Source organism: Filicampus tigris, chromosome 17 (assembly GCF_054856515.1).
Source record: "Filicampus tigris isolate MCC_2025a chromosome 17, RoL_Ftig_1.0, whole genome shotgun sequence".
NCBI lineage: Eukaryota > Metazoa > Chordata > Actinopteri > Syngnathiformes > Syngnathidae > Filicampus > Filicampus tigris.
In genome coordinates this window covers 6,313,556-6,330,070 of record NC_141233.1, presented here as the reverse complement: position 1 = coordinate 6,330,070, position 16,515 = coordinate 6,313,556, and the positions used below count along the sequence as shown (strand labels likewise).

Sequence of the window (16,515 nt, the reverse complement as noted above, 5' to 3'; positions counted from 1 at the left end):
CGTTCACATCAGGGTTCGTTCAAGGTTGCAAATGTTGGCCAAACGGTCGTCAGACGTACGCCTGTACTTTTCATGTCAAGGAATTGCGACAAGAAAAATCACTAAAACTGTTGGCGAATGTTTTGCAAACATTTGAAACCCTGACGAATTCTGACGTGAACGCAACATTCGCTGCCTTCGAAAACATTTTCAATTTTTCACCGCTCAGTGGGATAGGGGCTTTATGTTATAAAGTTATGCTACAAAGTTATGTGATAGTTAAACTACTAATTTACAATTTCTTGGTCTACTTCTTTCTTAGAGGAATACAACTTTCTTCCTTACCTAAAAAAAAAATCTAGTCTTTTCTTCCTTCTCGAAAAAAAATCTGATCTTAAATATTGTGAAATTTGATCTTTTTCTGATAGTGCTGGAATGTTGGTTCAGGGTTGTTGTTTTTTAACAAGGAAGTGAAAAAAGTCAATGTGACTGATCTGATCTGGGATCTGTATCTCCGGGAGGAATTTCGGTAACATTAGATGTGGCAGGAATGCAGACCAAGAGAAAGAAGAAGACAGAGAGAGTCAAAGAGTTGCTACGTCTTGTCTTACCACGATCATTTCTGACGGCTCCAACGTGATGCATTCACAGCCTCGCCGGCCCCCCAGCTGCTTGCCGAAACTAAAAATGAAACACACACAAACACAAAGTGTGAACATGAGAGGTACCACGCACACTTGTCAGACTTTATTTTCATGCAACAAAATGTAAAAATACACCTCATGGACACCTACAAGAGTTGTGACGGTGAAGAAAAAAGGTTCTTTTTTTAGTATTTCTTCATTTCTTTTTTCGTGTGGCAATATATTTTGGGAGAAAAAACAAAATTACAAGAGTAAAATAAAAATGTAACACCATTTTTTTAGGGCGAGAGACTGACACCACTTCCGTATCGTAACTGTGAATTTCTGCGATTACTTTTTAAAGTGCTCTATAAATAAAGTTGAGTTCAATTGTGAGATTGTACATCACCCCCCAAAAAATGACAAAAAAATATTTCAGAAATATAAGACAATTTCTTTGAAACAAAAAGAAATTTGGAGGAAGAAATACTTATTCTAAATGAAAATAACACAAACTATTATTGTTAAAAACTGACAATTTAGAAGTTTACCTTCGTAATATTAGCACTTTTATTTTGCAAAAACAAACAAGAAAAAATTCAATTAACAAAACTGACTTGTAAGATTACTAATTTGTTAAATTGACTCTAAAAAATATCATTTTAATCTTGTGAGATTACAATTTTGACCACAGAAAGAACGGTTATCACCAAAAATACAACTGACTCATTTAATTAATCCCACTTTAATCGCATAGTTTCATTTTTTTTTTTTTTTTTTTTTTTCAAAAAAAGAAGTCCATCTCCTTTAGTATTATTATGGGAAAAAAAGTCCTCAGAAAATTACTGCTTTTTTCATTTAAAAAAATTAAAAACGTACTACATATAAAAAACACTTATAACTTAAAAAAGAAAAAACACATTCTTGCACACGTGTCCCTAATTTTATACATATCCCTGGTGTTGGTAGAATGAAATGCTGTTGTGGGCCGGATGTAGCCCACTGTCAGTCGTGTTTTTCTGCACGAGTAGCAACGTATGGGTATGAGATGTTACTTCAAGCGCTACGTGTTAGCAGTGTCAACATGGCGTTCGCACAATGCCACCTTTTGTCTGCTTTGTGTGATAAGAAAGGGGACGAAGGGGTGGAGGAGGCCGGAAACAGCTGAGCCCATGTGTGTTTGTCACATGGATTTGGTACATGACGCCCTCTCGGGTTCAATCAGAGTGGGCGTGAGGTGACTGGGGAACAACAATAAAAACATTATATACTTCTTTTACCTCGTAGGGAAGTCGAGAAATTTCCGTTTTTATGTAGTCAAAATGATACTGTACTTAAAAACATGGTGAATCCAGTCTCAACTATGCAATAGAACCAGACTCAAATGGAAAATATAATTCTTGTAAGAGTACTACTTAAAATATTTTTTTCTTAAAAAAAACTTTTTCTTCGAAAAGATATTTTTTTCATTTTTAATCTAAAAATCTTACCCACAAAAACAACAACTTTTTTTCTTAGCAAAACTATGATATACCTGTATATGATTTTTAATATTTGTAAACTGTGTCCGCCGAATAAAATTCCAATTCTTTTCTCGAAAAAAAAAAAAAAAAAGACTTCATTTTGTTCTCATAAAATAAGACTTTTTTTGACTTCATTCTAGTAAGATAATTATCTCTTAACCCATTTAGGACAAGAGCACATAACCGCGTTCCTACCACTAAAGCCGGGAGCGCTGATGCGTGTTTCTCCCTTTAAAGCCGGGAGAGCGTATACATCATTTTCATTTTCAATCCAATTCTCATTCTCTTAGCTACGGAGCCCCTAAGGTGACATGGAAGTAAAAAAAAAAAAAAAAGTTTGGGTTTCCTCGCAAAAACTTTGCATTCCCTAGCAAAGTTTGCATTCCCTCGTAAAAATTTCGAGATAACGCAGTTTTTTGCGAGGGAACGCATTTTTTAAAAATGCGTGTTTATGTACTTACGGGTCATTTTCCGGGTAAACAAAAGCAACAAAGGGAGCGTTTTCAGCCGTGCGTGGGTTTAATGGAATTGCTTTGAAATTTGCTTGTAATACAAAGACCTAAAATCAGTTTTTGATATTAAGCACGGTTTCTCCGTCTCTGGCGTACTGTCGTCTCTCAAACAGCCGCGCATTAGAGGCTAGGCTAGGCTAGCTGCTAAACTGACCTGGAAGTAGGTAAACACACATTTTTAAAAAAGTGTATTTTTTATTCTGGTGTCATTTCTTAGAATATGACCCAAATGGTTTCTTTTTTCTAAAAAATGTACCGTCTACTTGTCATCTTTTCAAAATATGCATATTTAAAAAAAAAAAAAAAAAATCTGTTTTTGTACCGAAAATATACCAAACCGAAGTTTCCAAAAAAACGGACTAAACCTAAATGTTATTTAGCGTACTGTAACACCCCTAGTAATTACCACTTGATTTTTTAAAATTAAAAATAGTGCTTCGCTTGCATCTTTGATTGAAACAGTAAAGATCAATAAACTTGGGCCTGTGTGAAAGCCACATGTCCAAGCTCTCAAATTCTTTTGGAATTATGTTTCTATCTGTTACAGGGGCTGAGATAGAAATTATTTTGTAGGTGGCGAAAATGTCAGGTTTTCAAGGGTGACTCCAAAGACGCCTATCACGAGGGGCTCCAGGGGTGGGTTAAACACAATGTGCAATTTGTTCACATCCTAAAAAAACAAACAAACAAAAACGGCATGTCGCCACCTGGCTAAACTAATTCGAAACACGCCGCTGGTTTTCCCGCCTCTCCATCCATGAGTGATCTGAGGATTCCCTGCGAACAGATTGCGCGCACGTGCCACGCTGCCTTTGGCGAGCCAAAGTGGCGACACCGCATTCATTGTTTAAGGAAGCGTGCGGGCGGCTGCTTTTAATTACGGACGTGTGCGGAGCCATGGGGACGGCCGACTCGGTCAGATTACGAGCGGACACTTTTCCGCCCACCCATGCGCATGGTCTTGTCTCTTTAAATAGTTCCACATTCCGTCTTCTCCGCAGCTACTGGGAAACTGGACCTACATGGCAGTGAACCTCAATGTGGAGCTCAAAGCTCCGCCAATAAACAACAGTCCTAATTTGGATCCGCACCAAAGGATATTTTTTCTCTTTTTTTGTTTGTTTTCAACAGGCTATGACCCGAACAATCAAAATTACCAGCAACACGTTTTTTTAGAGTAGTTTTGCCTGAAAAAGAGCAAAACGTGTATGTGTAGCTGCTAGGCGTACATACTGCACATGAACAATTGAAATTACAAGACAAGGCAAAATCTACAAACTGACGCTAAGACAGTGTATACCACGTGACGAGTCAAAATTACTGGCAAGACCATTTTTTTGTGTAGTTTTGTGAGGAAAGCACAACACGTACTTTGAAGTCTCTGCAAAAATATACGAAAATCTCGTAAAGGCAAATTCATTGTTTTCAGCAGGCTACAAACTGACACGAGGCTTGAGTATGGCAAAACAATCATAGAACTCAGCAGCAACACATTGAGTTTTGCTTAGTGTTGCGTGAAAAAAACTGTACATACCTGGTAGTAAGCATTTGAAAGATTCTAATTTTAATTCAAATTCTTTGCCTGTTTCCAGAAAACTACAAACTGATGCGAAGCTCACCAAAATGTACGATGTTTAGTTTCAAATTCTTTGTATTTTGTTTTCACCTGGCTACCTACTAACGCTCCTGGCTTGAGTGCAACATATTAAAGTCTAACCTGTGTAACCTAAAACCGAGTTACATTCCAAGTCAATTAGGAGACCTTTTTGTCCAGTTTGGTATTTGAAAAATTCCCCCCACTGGTTGAGCGTGAACGTTCCTGACACCGCCTGAAGGCGTCGTCTTCCCTACCGACCAATGAGATGCGCATTCAAACTCAAGCACCCGTGTGGGGAAACCCTCGGCTAAAAGTTACGGTGACCACCCAGGAGCGACACGGAGGCTAAGCCAGCAACGGCTGCAGTCTCCCAGGACTCGGGAATTGCCGGCGAGCCCCTCCTCGTGGAGGTCGGGCCGGCTGGTGACAGATGTCTGATCACTCCAGCGAGGCGAGAATGTCAGAGCTTGCAGAAGTTGTCGGCCTGGTGAGTGACAGATTGTGGTCAACTCATCCTAGGACAAGGGTCACCAAGTCCGGTCCTCAAGGGCACTATCCTGCATGTTTCCCCATCTCTCCCCGCTGCAACACACCTGTTTAAAATAATCTGTATCGTTGTCAAGCTTCTGAAAAGCTTGCTGATGAGCTGATCATTTCAATCAGGTGTGTTGCAGCGGGGAGAGATGGAAAACATGGAGGATAAGTGCCCTTGAGGACTTGGTGACCCCTGTCCTAGTGCCTTTGTTTTTGTCCGGTTGTTTACAAACTTTGTATACTGGACAGACGGATGACGCCAAATTGTGAGAATCTCGAGTATTCATCACCGAGTGTGGGCAGAGCATTATGGCGAGCCTTGATGACTCACATAAACATTTTTGGGAAATTCAGCCCCCACACTCACTCAGCAGTATGAAAATTGGTAGACAAGTCGTTCATGAGTAGGCCCACAAAAAGTCGCAAAAAGCCATGTCTAAAAAGGCACAGCGAGTCTGGCATTTCGGTTTGAAGCGGATGTTTTTGGCTCACTTTTCCAGTGGTTCTTCAAAGACGAACTTGTCCAAATGCCACCAAATTTGAACTACAGTTATAGACAGATGGGAGCCGCAAAAAATGCGAACCATTTGGGTTTTTGTCATTGAGTGTTGGTAGCACATGGTGGCAAAATTTCATGACTTACCATAAAACACAACTCTCATAGCTAATGTCTTTTGAAGAAGCTGATGAAAAATGTTTGAAGATTCAGCCCCCAAATCCAGTTTGACTTTGCCACATGAAATTTGGTAGACATGTCCATCAAAGGGTGGACCCACAAAAAAAAGTCTAGGGAAGACACAGAAAGTCAGCCATTTTGATTTAAAGCAGCAATTTGCGAGGCGCTTTGTCCATTTCAAAGGGTCCTTCAAAAGATTTTGCCTGATTGCTACCAAATTTGAACCTCATGAACTCGACAAATGGCCGATGCTGAATTGTGAAACATTCTCGTTTTGATCATTATGTGTGGATGTATCGATGGCGACCAAGTCTGATGACTCACTTTTTAAATCTAAACCTCTCATAGCTCCCGAAACTGAAACAAGAGCAGACTATTTTTTTTTTCGCTGTCTCTTTTGGAAAGCACCGAATAGTTCCATACAACCAGCTGTCAATTTTAGTCGAATAGAACCTAACGGGGCACACCAATCTTAAGCCATCAATCTTGAATTAGTGTACTTTCAATTACTCTGGCTGCCCGTTTAGGCAGCAAACAAGTCGAGTCAATGACATCACATCTTCGAACCCAGCTGGGACGCTAACGATTGTTGATATGGAGTCCACAAGACTGAGAACCTTTTCTAGTCACTACTTCAGCCATCAAGTGCATAAACAGACAACTATTGTCCCCAAAACCACTTTGCCCGTGTAGAGCGTTGAAAGTGCCAGATTTTGGCAGGTGACGATTTTCTGTGCCGCCACCCATCTTTCAGCCCCGCTTTTTAGAAACAAGTGTGGGGGTAGGAAGGGGAGCTGGGGAGGCGAGTGGACGGGGGCTGACAGGTCCACTGACAGCTGCAGTGCCACGGGGCAATAAACCGTGACAAGCAGCAAGGAAACCAACGCTCCCCACCACCCCCCTCACACACACACACGCACGCACTGAAACCGAGTGCAACCATGTTGAGAAAAAAAGACAACTATTGAAGATGTCATCTGGACTTTTTTTTTTTCTTACTCTGTGGATTATTTCTATTAAAGAGTCCCGCTCGTTTCTGATTAAGAGCTAATTAAAGCTTCAAATTGACTTTTTTTGACGGTGTATTATTTTTAGTGGTCACTCACACTGGGCCAAAATAGCAGACTTTAAGAGTCAAGCAAGCACTGTTCAAATCTCAAAACTGGAATAATCTACAAGAGCAGAGTAGACAGCATTTTCTGCGGGGTGAGGCGGGGTCACCAGCTCAATCCAAACGGAGCTGTGGGTCGACCACCGTTTCCAAGGTTACCAGGACCAAGCAGAAAAGGCAATAGAAACAAAGGAAGAACACGCACACACTAACTTCAGGAGTCATTTGCAAAACAACAATGTGACGTTCCCATTGTATTTCCATACTACTCATTAACCATGTTAATGTTTTGTTGGGAACAAGGAAGAACATTCCCACTTTTTGGGAATGTCAGCGTAGTTGGTGGACTTACATATTGATAATACATGGCTACTTACTGTATTTGTGTGTGTGAGTTTGGGATCTAAACAGGGAGCTCAATACAGATGAGGGATAAAGAACATGCTGGGGGAAGGAGAAAAGAGGGAGTTTTGAAACAGCTCACGGAGAAGGGGGGGGAGGAAACGGCGGAAAAAACAAAAGTTTGAAGCTCACTAACCGGGAATTTTACAGATCCGCTTGTCGGGATTCAATGGAAGTGAACGGAAATCCAGCATGTTATCCACAAAGGCGGGGAAAAAGAAGGGATCCAAAAGTTACGCCGCCAAAAGTTTAGGAGGGAGGAGTGTGTGCGTGTGAGTGCGCTGTGTCCCGCTCGATACTGGTCTGTCTGTCGGCTGCCTTTTGCATGTGTGTGTCCGTGCGTGTGTGTGTGTGTGTGTGTTGCTCATTTCCTGCCTGATGTGATGGCAGGCTCCAGGCGGGCAGGCTGCACAGGAACACATGGCCGGCCACTGTTCCACCCGTGTCTACACATTCCACACACACGCACAAACGCGCACATACGCACACACACACGCGCACACACACTATACATTCTGACCTGCTCTTACACCCCCCGCTGTGAGCACTAACCAACACACACCCTCCGGTTATTTTGCATGTCCGAAAACCTCCCCCACACAACTATTGCCAACCATGCACACATACACACACACACACACCCACCCCCACACACACACACACACACACGCGACAGTATGTGGCGCTCATTTAGCAAGCTTAACTAAAGTAAATCAATGCTTCATCGTCTCTAAAAAAAATAAAATAAAATAAAAAATACATAATTAATTATTTTAAAAATTATGTTGTACTAGAAGATTGGCAGATTTGGGGTAATCTTTTTTTAATAAATTGTAAATTGCAAAAAAAAATGTTTTATGTAAAAAAATCTTTGGTGGTACCGAGGATTAGGGGTACCATATTCTTTATTAATTGGACAATTTAGTGCACGGTTGTTGTTTTTTTTTAATTAAATCTGAAATGTTTCACATTTGAATTCTTCTAATTCTAAATTCTAATTTTAATTACATTTGCGGGGCATTTCTGGAGCTTTGGGATACAATGATTTTTTTTTTAATGATTTTTCGGGGGGGCAGGGGCGGCTTTAACTATTATTAACTATTATATTATTATTATTATATTATATTATTTTGAGCGGTGTCATGGGATTGTATTTGTTTTTATTAAATTGTCCATCCATTCATCCATCAATTTTTATTAAATAAATTTAAAACAAAATGTTGTGTTTTCTTGTATTTATTATATTTTTATAATATTTTAGAGACAACTGTTCCCATTGAACCTTTTTAATTTTGTGGGGGAAAAAAACATTTTTACGACAGCGCATCCCCAGGGATGTGCACACCGCAGTCTGAGTGTGTGTGTGCGTGCATGTGTGTGCTGATGTACACGTACCAGCACCTGGCCAGGTACATGTGCTCCTTGACAAAGACTGATCCAGAGAGCAGGACGTACCAACAGCTGGCGATGCTGTCGGGACTGCACAAGAAGAAGAACAAGAAGAAGAAGACCTTGCTTAACTTCTTTTTACACATGACGCATGAGCTGCAACTTCTGTTTCATGGCTTTTCCTCAGTTTAAAACCCTTCTTTGAAACCATAATCCCAAATTAACCCCAAACCTTGCCCGAATTTTCAAAACTGTAAACCTGGTTTGAAACTCTGGTTCCAAACCATAACCGTGTCTTGAAACCCTACTTTGAAACCCTAACCCTTGTTTGAAACCACAACCCCAATCTTGGCTTGAAACCCAAATCTTAAACGCTGACTTCAAACCCTAACCAACTAGCTTGGAACCTTACTTTGAAACCCTAAACCTTGTTGAAACCTCTCATTTGAAACACCGACTTGATTTGAAACCATAAAACTCCATTTAAAACCCCAAGCCGACTTTGAAACGCTAACTTGAAACCCAAATCCAGCCTTGAAACCCAATTTAGAATGCTTGATACTTGATACCCTAACCTTAGTTTGAAACTCTAACTTGAAACGCTGGAGTACTCACTAGAAGAGGATGTGATTGGCCTCGTGTCTCTCGTACCTGGCCGAGGTGCACATGGACCTGAGAGAGGGCGAAAAAACACACAAACACACATTGCATTCAAGCACCACACTAGTCCAGCCTTCACACCTTGTCTTTTTCTATTACCAAGTGACTATTGTAATATCAACCTGGCTTCAAATCGATCGGTTACCAATCACGCCATTTCGGATTGTTCAGAATACAGTAATCCCTCTCCATCGCGGGTTCCGGTTTCGCGGTCCGGCTATTTAGAAAATGTATTTTTTGTATAGTTTGTAACTATTTTGTCGTGCCTCCCGTTTATTTCTGGTGTAATTCCACGGTCGACCAATAGATGGCGGCAGACTACTTTGTTTGACTGTAAATTTGAAACAAGAATGAAAGCAGAAAGTATTTCAGCTCAGTTTCGTTTTTGCCGAAGATTACTGAATGTCAAATCCTCTTCAATCCTGCTTTTTACACCTACAAAAAGCGACGGCTCCAGGTTCATTTGATATTATACGTCATTGGACATGATTATTGTCGTATAGTGTGAGATGATAAGTTAAGTTTGTTTCTTTGGCAAAAAATAGGTTTGTTTGCTGTAAACGCATATGGATCGGTACACTGTTACAGAGTTTGTACAATATTTTTGTGTTGCTCTTGCTCTGTCAATATGCAGTATTTCATGTGTTTGGATTATTTTAAGTGTGTTTACAGACCATAAAAATAAGTACCATAAATGCTATAAAACACGCATAAGGAGTATTTAAATATGGTATTTCAAATATTGCAGAACGAAAACCCAGCGGTGGAGGGAGAATTACTAGATATTGTTTATAATTATTATCAATTGTTGTCACTGTCACCTGACAGCAGCTGAGGGAACATTCCAGACATGTCGAGCATACTCGAACGCTGGAAAACCTGTTTGCCATGTGATCCATCAACATAAAGTAAGCAATAACTCAGAGAAAAGTCGCATCTAACGCACGGGTGTAGATAATTTTGTGTTCAAGGTCGTTTGATTCTTTAAAAAGGACAGATCCATGTGCCAATTACTTAATAATGAAAACTTTCACATCAAATTATTATCCAATATCCAAAATGTTTTTGTATTTGATTGTTTATAACATGTTAACCAATTGTTTAATCAAATAAATAAATAAATAAAGAATGATGAAAAAAGTGAATGAAAACATTTTAGAGGAAATCCACAGCTAAATCAGTGCATACATTCCATGACTATTGATAATGTAAATGTTTTTTTGTGGTGTTATTGAAGAATAGCGGCCACAGTTAGCATTTTAGCATTGTGTGTTAGTGCGCGGACCTTAGCTGGTGCTCCCTGAGGTGAGAGAGGACATCCATGTGGTACAGGTGGCAGTAGATGGTGTGAAGGTCCTGAAAGGCAGGAAGAAAAAAATAAATATTATATATGTTCAAAAAAAACCCATCAATTTCATGTTTTAACATGCTAAACGGTGGGATTTTGGAATATAGAAAAATTGATTCTACAGTATGTTCAAATACGACTTGGGCAACTCTGCTATTAAGCTAATGAAATATAAAAATATGAAGTAAAAAAATCCCAACAACTTTATTTATAGAGCACTTACAAAACAATCATAGCTGCATACAATGTGCTGTACATAAAGTACAAAAGCACCTTCTGCGCATGCATAAGATGTAATACCCTTCCATACCATCGGCGGCGGTAGACACCATTTCCCATTGTTAGAAAACTCCAACCGGAAAGATGTTGGCTGGGGGCTGATTATAACAACGTAAACAATGCATTCGGCTCTATTCTTCGCTCACGATGAACTCCCACGCGAAGTAAACCATCACGTTCTTGACACGGTATTGTGAAATACTTACATTGTCAACCCTCGCTCTTGAAGATTAAGGCAGCGGAGGCATGCTCACTGTTTTTCCGCATTTGTCACTTCACGTTGGTGCTCCGCGCGCTGATTTGCTAGCTAACAGCCAATCAGAGTGACCAAATGTCACGACTGGCGACGCCGATTCAACATGCGTAAACGCCCCCAAGACGCTTACAGACGGGTTACGACACTACGACGGTGGCCACTACACCAATCAGACGGCGCTTAAAGACGCAACGACGCTTCGTTTGGTGTATCAGGGCCTTTATAGAGTCAATAGCCAAAGCTTTAACAAACGGACAGATGTGGTATAAGAAGCTTTTTTTTATTTTTTATTATTACATTTTCTGACGTTTTCTTATCCACGTGTTTGTCTCAATGCTTGGAAGCTGTGTGAATATTTACCAAGCGCACAGGTAAGTGAGCCCCACGTCCTGACACGTGAATGGCGTTCGCCTCATTGATGCCGACATGCCGGTGACAGCACCCACCCGTCGCGCTCCCGAAATAGCGCTCGATCAAGGCCACTTGTCAAAGGGCTAAGAGGCTGACAGAATGCGGCCGCGGAGCAGATAAGTGGCAGCCAGCGTTCCGGCACAGCCGACAGCAGTACACTTAATTGATTTTTGTCGATTAATCGTGTCTTGAAAAAACTGGAGCAAAATGGAGAGCGCTACTTGGTTTTATGTCATCAAACTCCAAAACGACCCAAAAATAGCAGACTTCAAAATCAAAATGGTTGACTTGCTGTGTCTTTTCAGTCATCGCGTCTTGAGACTTTTTTGTGGGTCTACTCGTGATAAGCATGTCTTTTAAATTTCATGACGCTAAGCGAAACTGGCTCCGGTGGCTGAATTTTCGAGGTACGTGGTAGCGGGTCCATGGCAGCGTATTGATTTGCATTAAGTGGGTTAGTGAGCACAATCAAGTGCTGCAGTAAGCACCCCCGTCGTGTTGTCAGCTCGCGGCCGAGGCAAGCCGCTTTCACATGTGACAAGGGGGCCTCCGATTGCGCCACTGCCTCCTACTGTGGCCTCTTTCACACTTTCAATTTCCACTGCAGCAATGGAGTTGGTCTTTCTTGAAAATACTAGAAAAAGATGCAGCAATCGTTGTTTCCATAAAACAAGTTGACTTTGCTGTCCAAACGGGCTGCGGTAGAAATTCAAAGGAATGATCCTTTGAGAGAGTTTCACCTGTAGTAAACGTAGGGCCTTTTTCAATTTTTACCACAACCTGTTAAGGCATTAAAGTAATTGGTCCTTCCAGAAAGTGTTGAAAAATTATTTTCCCTGCTCCCTCACTTCAAATTTACTTTGAATTTGTACCGCAGTCCATTGAGTCAGCACAATTCTTGGTCTTCTGAGAAATGTAATTATTCTGCAGTAAAGTTAGGACCTTTACATTTCTACCGCAGCCTGTCGAGGCAGAATGGTTCATACTTTGAGTATTTTTTTTAAATAACTTTTTACAATGTGGGTTACAAAATTCTCTCACTCTCTTCTGGTTGGCTTTGGATTTCTATTGGAGCGCATTGAGGCAGCAAAATACTTGGTATTTCCAGAAAGCAACTTTTTTTCTACCGCAGGCCATTGCAGCAGCAGTCTTTGCTTTTTCCAGAATGTACTAAAACATGTTTTTAGTTTTTAGTTGGGACATAGCATGTCTCTTCCGGTTGTCTTTGAATTTCTACCACAGCCCATTGAGGCAGCAAAAGCCCTCATCCGTTCCAGAAAGCATGTTAGAAAGGAATTTGCAGCTTCTGGTTGGTAGTCTGTGTCAAGCAGGAAGCAGCTTTAATGTGTCAAAAACACTTTTTCATTCCCCCAAATAGGATCAATTGAAGTTGTCGCTATTTGTGGAACAAAAACACTTGTGAAGTCTTCAGTGTCTGTGTTGCATGTGTGTGAGGAGCATGGCTGCAATGATGCTGCCACCTGCTGGCAGACAAAAAAGTGACACTCTCAAGCCACCAAGACGAAGCTGAAAGCAGCTGCCAAAAAAAAGTCCAATTAAACTACTATGACCTTTTCCCCGAAGTGGAATCCAATCTTTGTTTTGGCCCACACTAAATGCTACGCTAGTGGAGGACTTTTTATGTGCGTCACTGGCACTCGCACAAAAAGCCACTTGTCGCCATGGACGCCCACGCCACGCATTTCTGATGTTCGGCATTGAAAGGATGCCTTCTGTTCCCGAGCTGGATTCAAAGCCATCAATGTGAAAGAAATGTTGACACTGAGGTATTTTAGCTAACTTTTCTTTTTTGGCTAACAGTTTTAAGAGGTCTGAACACTTGGTTTGAGGACATTTGACTTTTGCGACTAGGGATAGATATCCTTAATCTGATCATATTTTTTTTTTCCACAGAATCTGATGTTAACGAGTCCCGATCCGATACCCCGACAATACATTAAGAAGAAAAAAGGAGAGTGTGGCCAAACTATCTTGAATTATTTTTATGCAAATAAAATGATCCCAACATGATGCCTTTTTAAATGGCATCAAGTCGAGTGTAGCAGTGGTTCAAACCAACTCAAATTTTTTTAGGTGATGTTTCGAAACGCATTTTGGACACTTTGAGGACAACAGATTTTTGGCGAGATTTGTTGGACACTTTTAAGACTTTTGGGGGAGGTTTGTGGGACATACCCGGAGCTTTGCTGGCCACTTAAGCGTCGAGGAATATGCCGGCATTCTGCTGACACAGAGGCTATTGTGGATATAAGAAACAGCGCGCCCCTTCAAAATGGCTGAACAAACATCTCGGCCGCATAGCTGACCCTCAACATTTACATAAACCTCCGACTCCTCCGGGCTTCGGGTCAACGTCGCACTTGGCTGAGGACAAACAAGCCCGAGCAGTGCGTTTCAACAGGTCTGTATAGCAGGTGAATGCTAAATGAGAAAGCAAAATTAAGTGTTCATTAAGGACAACGAGCCACAGACCGCAGCACTATATGTGGTCCTTCTAGAAAGTACAAACAAAATTGCCTTGATCTCTTCTTTCAATTGCTACCGCAGCCCATCGAGGTAAGTTGCACTTAGTCTTTCCAAGTAGTACCATTGTTTTATAAAATCAGACGCAAGTGATTACAATTTTCCTGTTCAAGGCAGGAGCAAAAAAACAGTTTTGTTTTTTCTGCAACATATTCTTTGCTTCACATCTACTTTCAATTTCTACTGCAACCCGTTAAGGCAGCAACATACTGGGTCCTAATAGAAAGCTCTAAATCCATACATCCACAGGAGATCCATTTCCAGTTCTACAAAGCCCCAAAACAAGATTTTGTGCAATGAAGTTTGAAAACGACCTTGTCCTCTTCGGGTTTAGTTTTAAATTCTGTTGCAGCCCATCGAGGCACCAAGATAGGTGGTCCATCAAGAAAGTTTTAAAACACACTTTTGTCTGCAATTAAGTTAGGACATTGTCTTGTTCTCTTCACGTTTACTTTAGGTTCTCGTAGTAAAGTACTTGCTAATTCCAAAAAGCTCTCAAACCTGTTGTTACGCAAATCACATTTACTTTTAATTTCCTCCACAGTCCTTTAAGGCAGAAAAACATTTCGTCCTAATAGACCGTCAAGCCCCCCCACCACACACACACACACACGCATACACACCCAAACAGTAAAAGCAAGGACAAATAAACAGAATACATAGAGTCAGGACATCATCTTGCTGTCTTTCATGTTTATGTTGTATTATTGCCACAGCCTGTTGAGGCAGCAAGGTACATGCTCCTGTAATTTTGTGCAATAAAGGCTTAGATTCTGAACTTGCTCTTTGCACGTTTGATTTTTATTTCTACCACAGCCTGTTGAGGCAGCAAAGCATTTTGTCCTTGTCGAAAGTTCTAAAATGTGATTCTTCGCAACAAAAGTTGGAATATCCAAGTTTACTTTCAATTTGTACTGCAGCCCACTGATGCAACTTGCACTTGGTCCTTCTATAAAGTTCTTTATGACACTCAAGAGTCTGGCATCTTTTGAGTCAAGGGGGACCTTATCACAGGCAGCATCAATGAGGTTACAAGAGCACTTGTAGCACTTAGAGCTAAATCCCCTCTCCGGGCCGTACAAAGGCGCTATTCTTAGCAACAAAGCTCTCACACACACACACAGACAGACCCAAACATCGCTCGGTGGCCGCCCGGTGAGGCAGTGTAATTGAAGACACATGAGGGCGATCGGCCGGCAAATCGCTTAAAAAAGTACCACAAAAGCAGACGCGTGGAAAGAAATACGGGAAATGTGTACAATTTCCATACCCTGGAAGTTGGGTGTGCTAGCTGGACATCATCAAGAAAAAGTGTGAAACAGTCACCAAGAAACCCTTTGCATCCGGGGAAGGGACGGCCGGCAACCGGGCCTGGAAAGCGGCCGCGTCACCCGCCAAACCGCGCAAAATACACACGCCACACGCACTCCAGTGGAAACTATGACCCCCGGTGTAATTTTAGATTACTTTTATGCTGGAATGAATGAAGTGGCAGGAGGATGTTTCACGGCTGTGTGCGATCTGACGAGGCCAAGGCAGTAGACGTCAATGAAGGGCATTTAGCAAAAAAAAAAAAAAAAAAAATCTGGGATCTTTGTCCTGTTAGCAGCCACTTAGCTCGTGGTGTGACAACATTGCAATTTAAAATTATTGTTTATTTTCTATTTCGACCGCAGCCCGTTGAGGTAGCCAAGTACTTGGTTCTTCTAACACACGTTATTTTTTACTGAGATGAATTTAGGATCTTCCTTTGTTCTTTTTATGCATTTTTTTAAATTTTATTTCTACATTGAGGACATTGAGGCAGTCAAGTACTCTGTCCTTCCAGAAAGCTTGACACGTTAACTTTGGATTTCTACCGCAGCCCGTTGAGGTAGGTTTTAAGCAACAAATGTTAGCAGCTCGCCTTGCTCTCTTCAGGTTCATTGTGACTTTTTTCAGCAGCCCATTGAGGCAGGAAAGTCTCGGAAGTTCTAAAACTGCCATGCGCTCTGACAATAACAAGGTAGTAGACGTCAGTCAAGAGCCTTTGTGAAAATGTAAAAATCCCTCAGCTCTGTGCTGCTAGCAGTTAGTTCAAACTCGAAGCATGACTTCAAATATTTGCCATTGAAATGAACGTTTACTTTGGATTTCTAAAGTAGCCTGTTGAGGCGGCCATGTACTTGGTCCTTCTATCTATTCCTAAATCAATGTTTTGTTTTGTTTACTGCTGTAAAGTTAGAACCTCTTCAATTATACATCATTCTAGAACGTTCCAAAAGATGTTTTTTGACAGTAATGGTTTCTACTGCAGCTCGTTGAGGCAGCAACATCCTTTAATGCTCCACTGTAAGATTTACATCGTAATACCTGAAGCCTTCTGAATCCAAAGTCTCCAAAGATAAGAAGCTTCAGATCTGTTCTGGAAAGCCTTTGTGCTACCCCATAAATCACACAAAACGTCGTTGAATGAGGGCCCAAAAAAATGAATGAATACCCAAAAACACATATATGTTCCCGAATGTATAAAGCCAAGGGTACAAAAGCAGATATTTTAAGTGTATCGGCCCAACAATAAGACACTGTAACAATGTTGTACTTTGGTGATTTACAGCTGCTTTTAGCTGAAAGGAGAAATAAATTATTTGTTTTTAGTGTTTGTTACACCGACAAATACTTTAAAAAAAAA

The 16,515-nt window shown here is 41.0% G+C and overlaps 1 protein-coding gene across 5 annotated transcripts in view; it reads right to left on the bottom strand.

Moving 5' to 3' along the window:
- rapgef6 (Rap guanine nucleotide exchange factor (GEF) 6) overlaps window positions 1-16,515 on the bottom strand; it is a 64,566-nt gene that overhangs the window by 43,584 nt on the left and 4,467 nt on the right. For 3 of the 5 annotated variants that reach the window (XM_086013475.1, XM_086013476.1, XM_086013477.1), the window contains exons 2-5: window positions 10,292-10,362; window positions 8,962-9,018; window positions 8,353-8,436; window positions 591-660 (exon numbers count right to left, since the gene is read on the bottom strand). In XM_086013475.1, coding sequence (XP_085869601.1) covers window positions 591-660; window positions 8,353-8,436; window positions 8,962-9,018; window positions 10,292-10,362 — 282 coding nt within the window. The remainder of the gene's footprint in view (window positions 1-590; window positions 661-8,352; window positions 8,437-8,961; window positions 9,019-10,291; window positions 10,363-16,515) is intronic. The other 2 variants (XM_086013473.1, XM_086013474.1) reach the window with 1 other exon arrangement.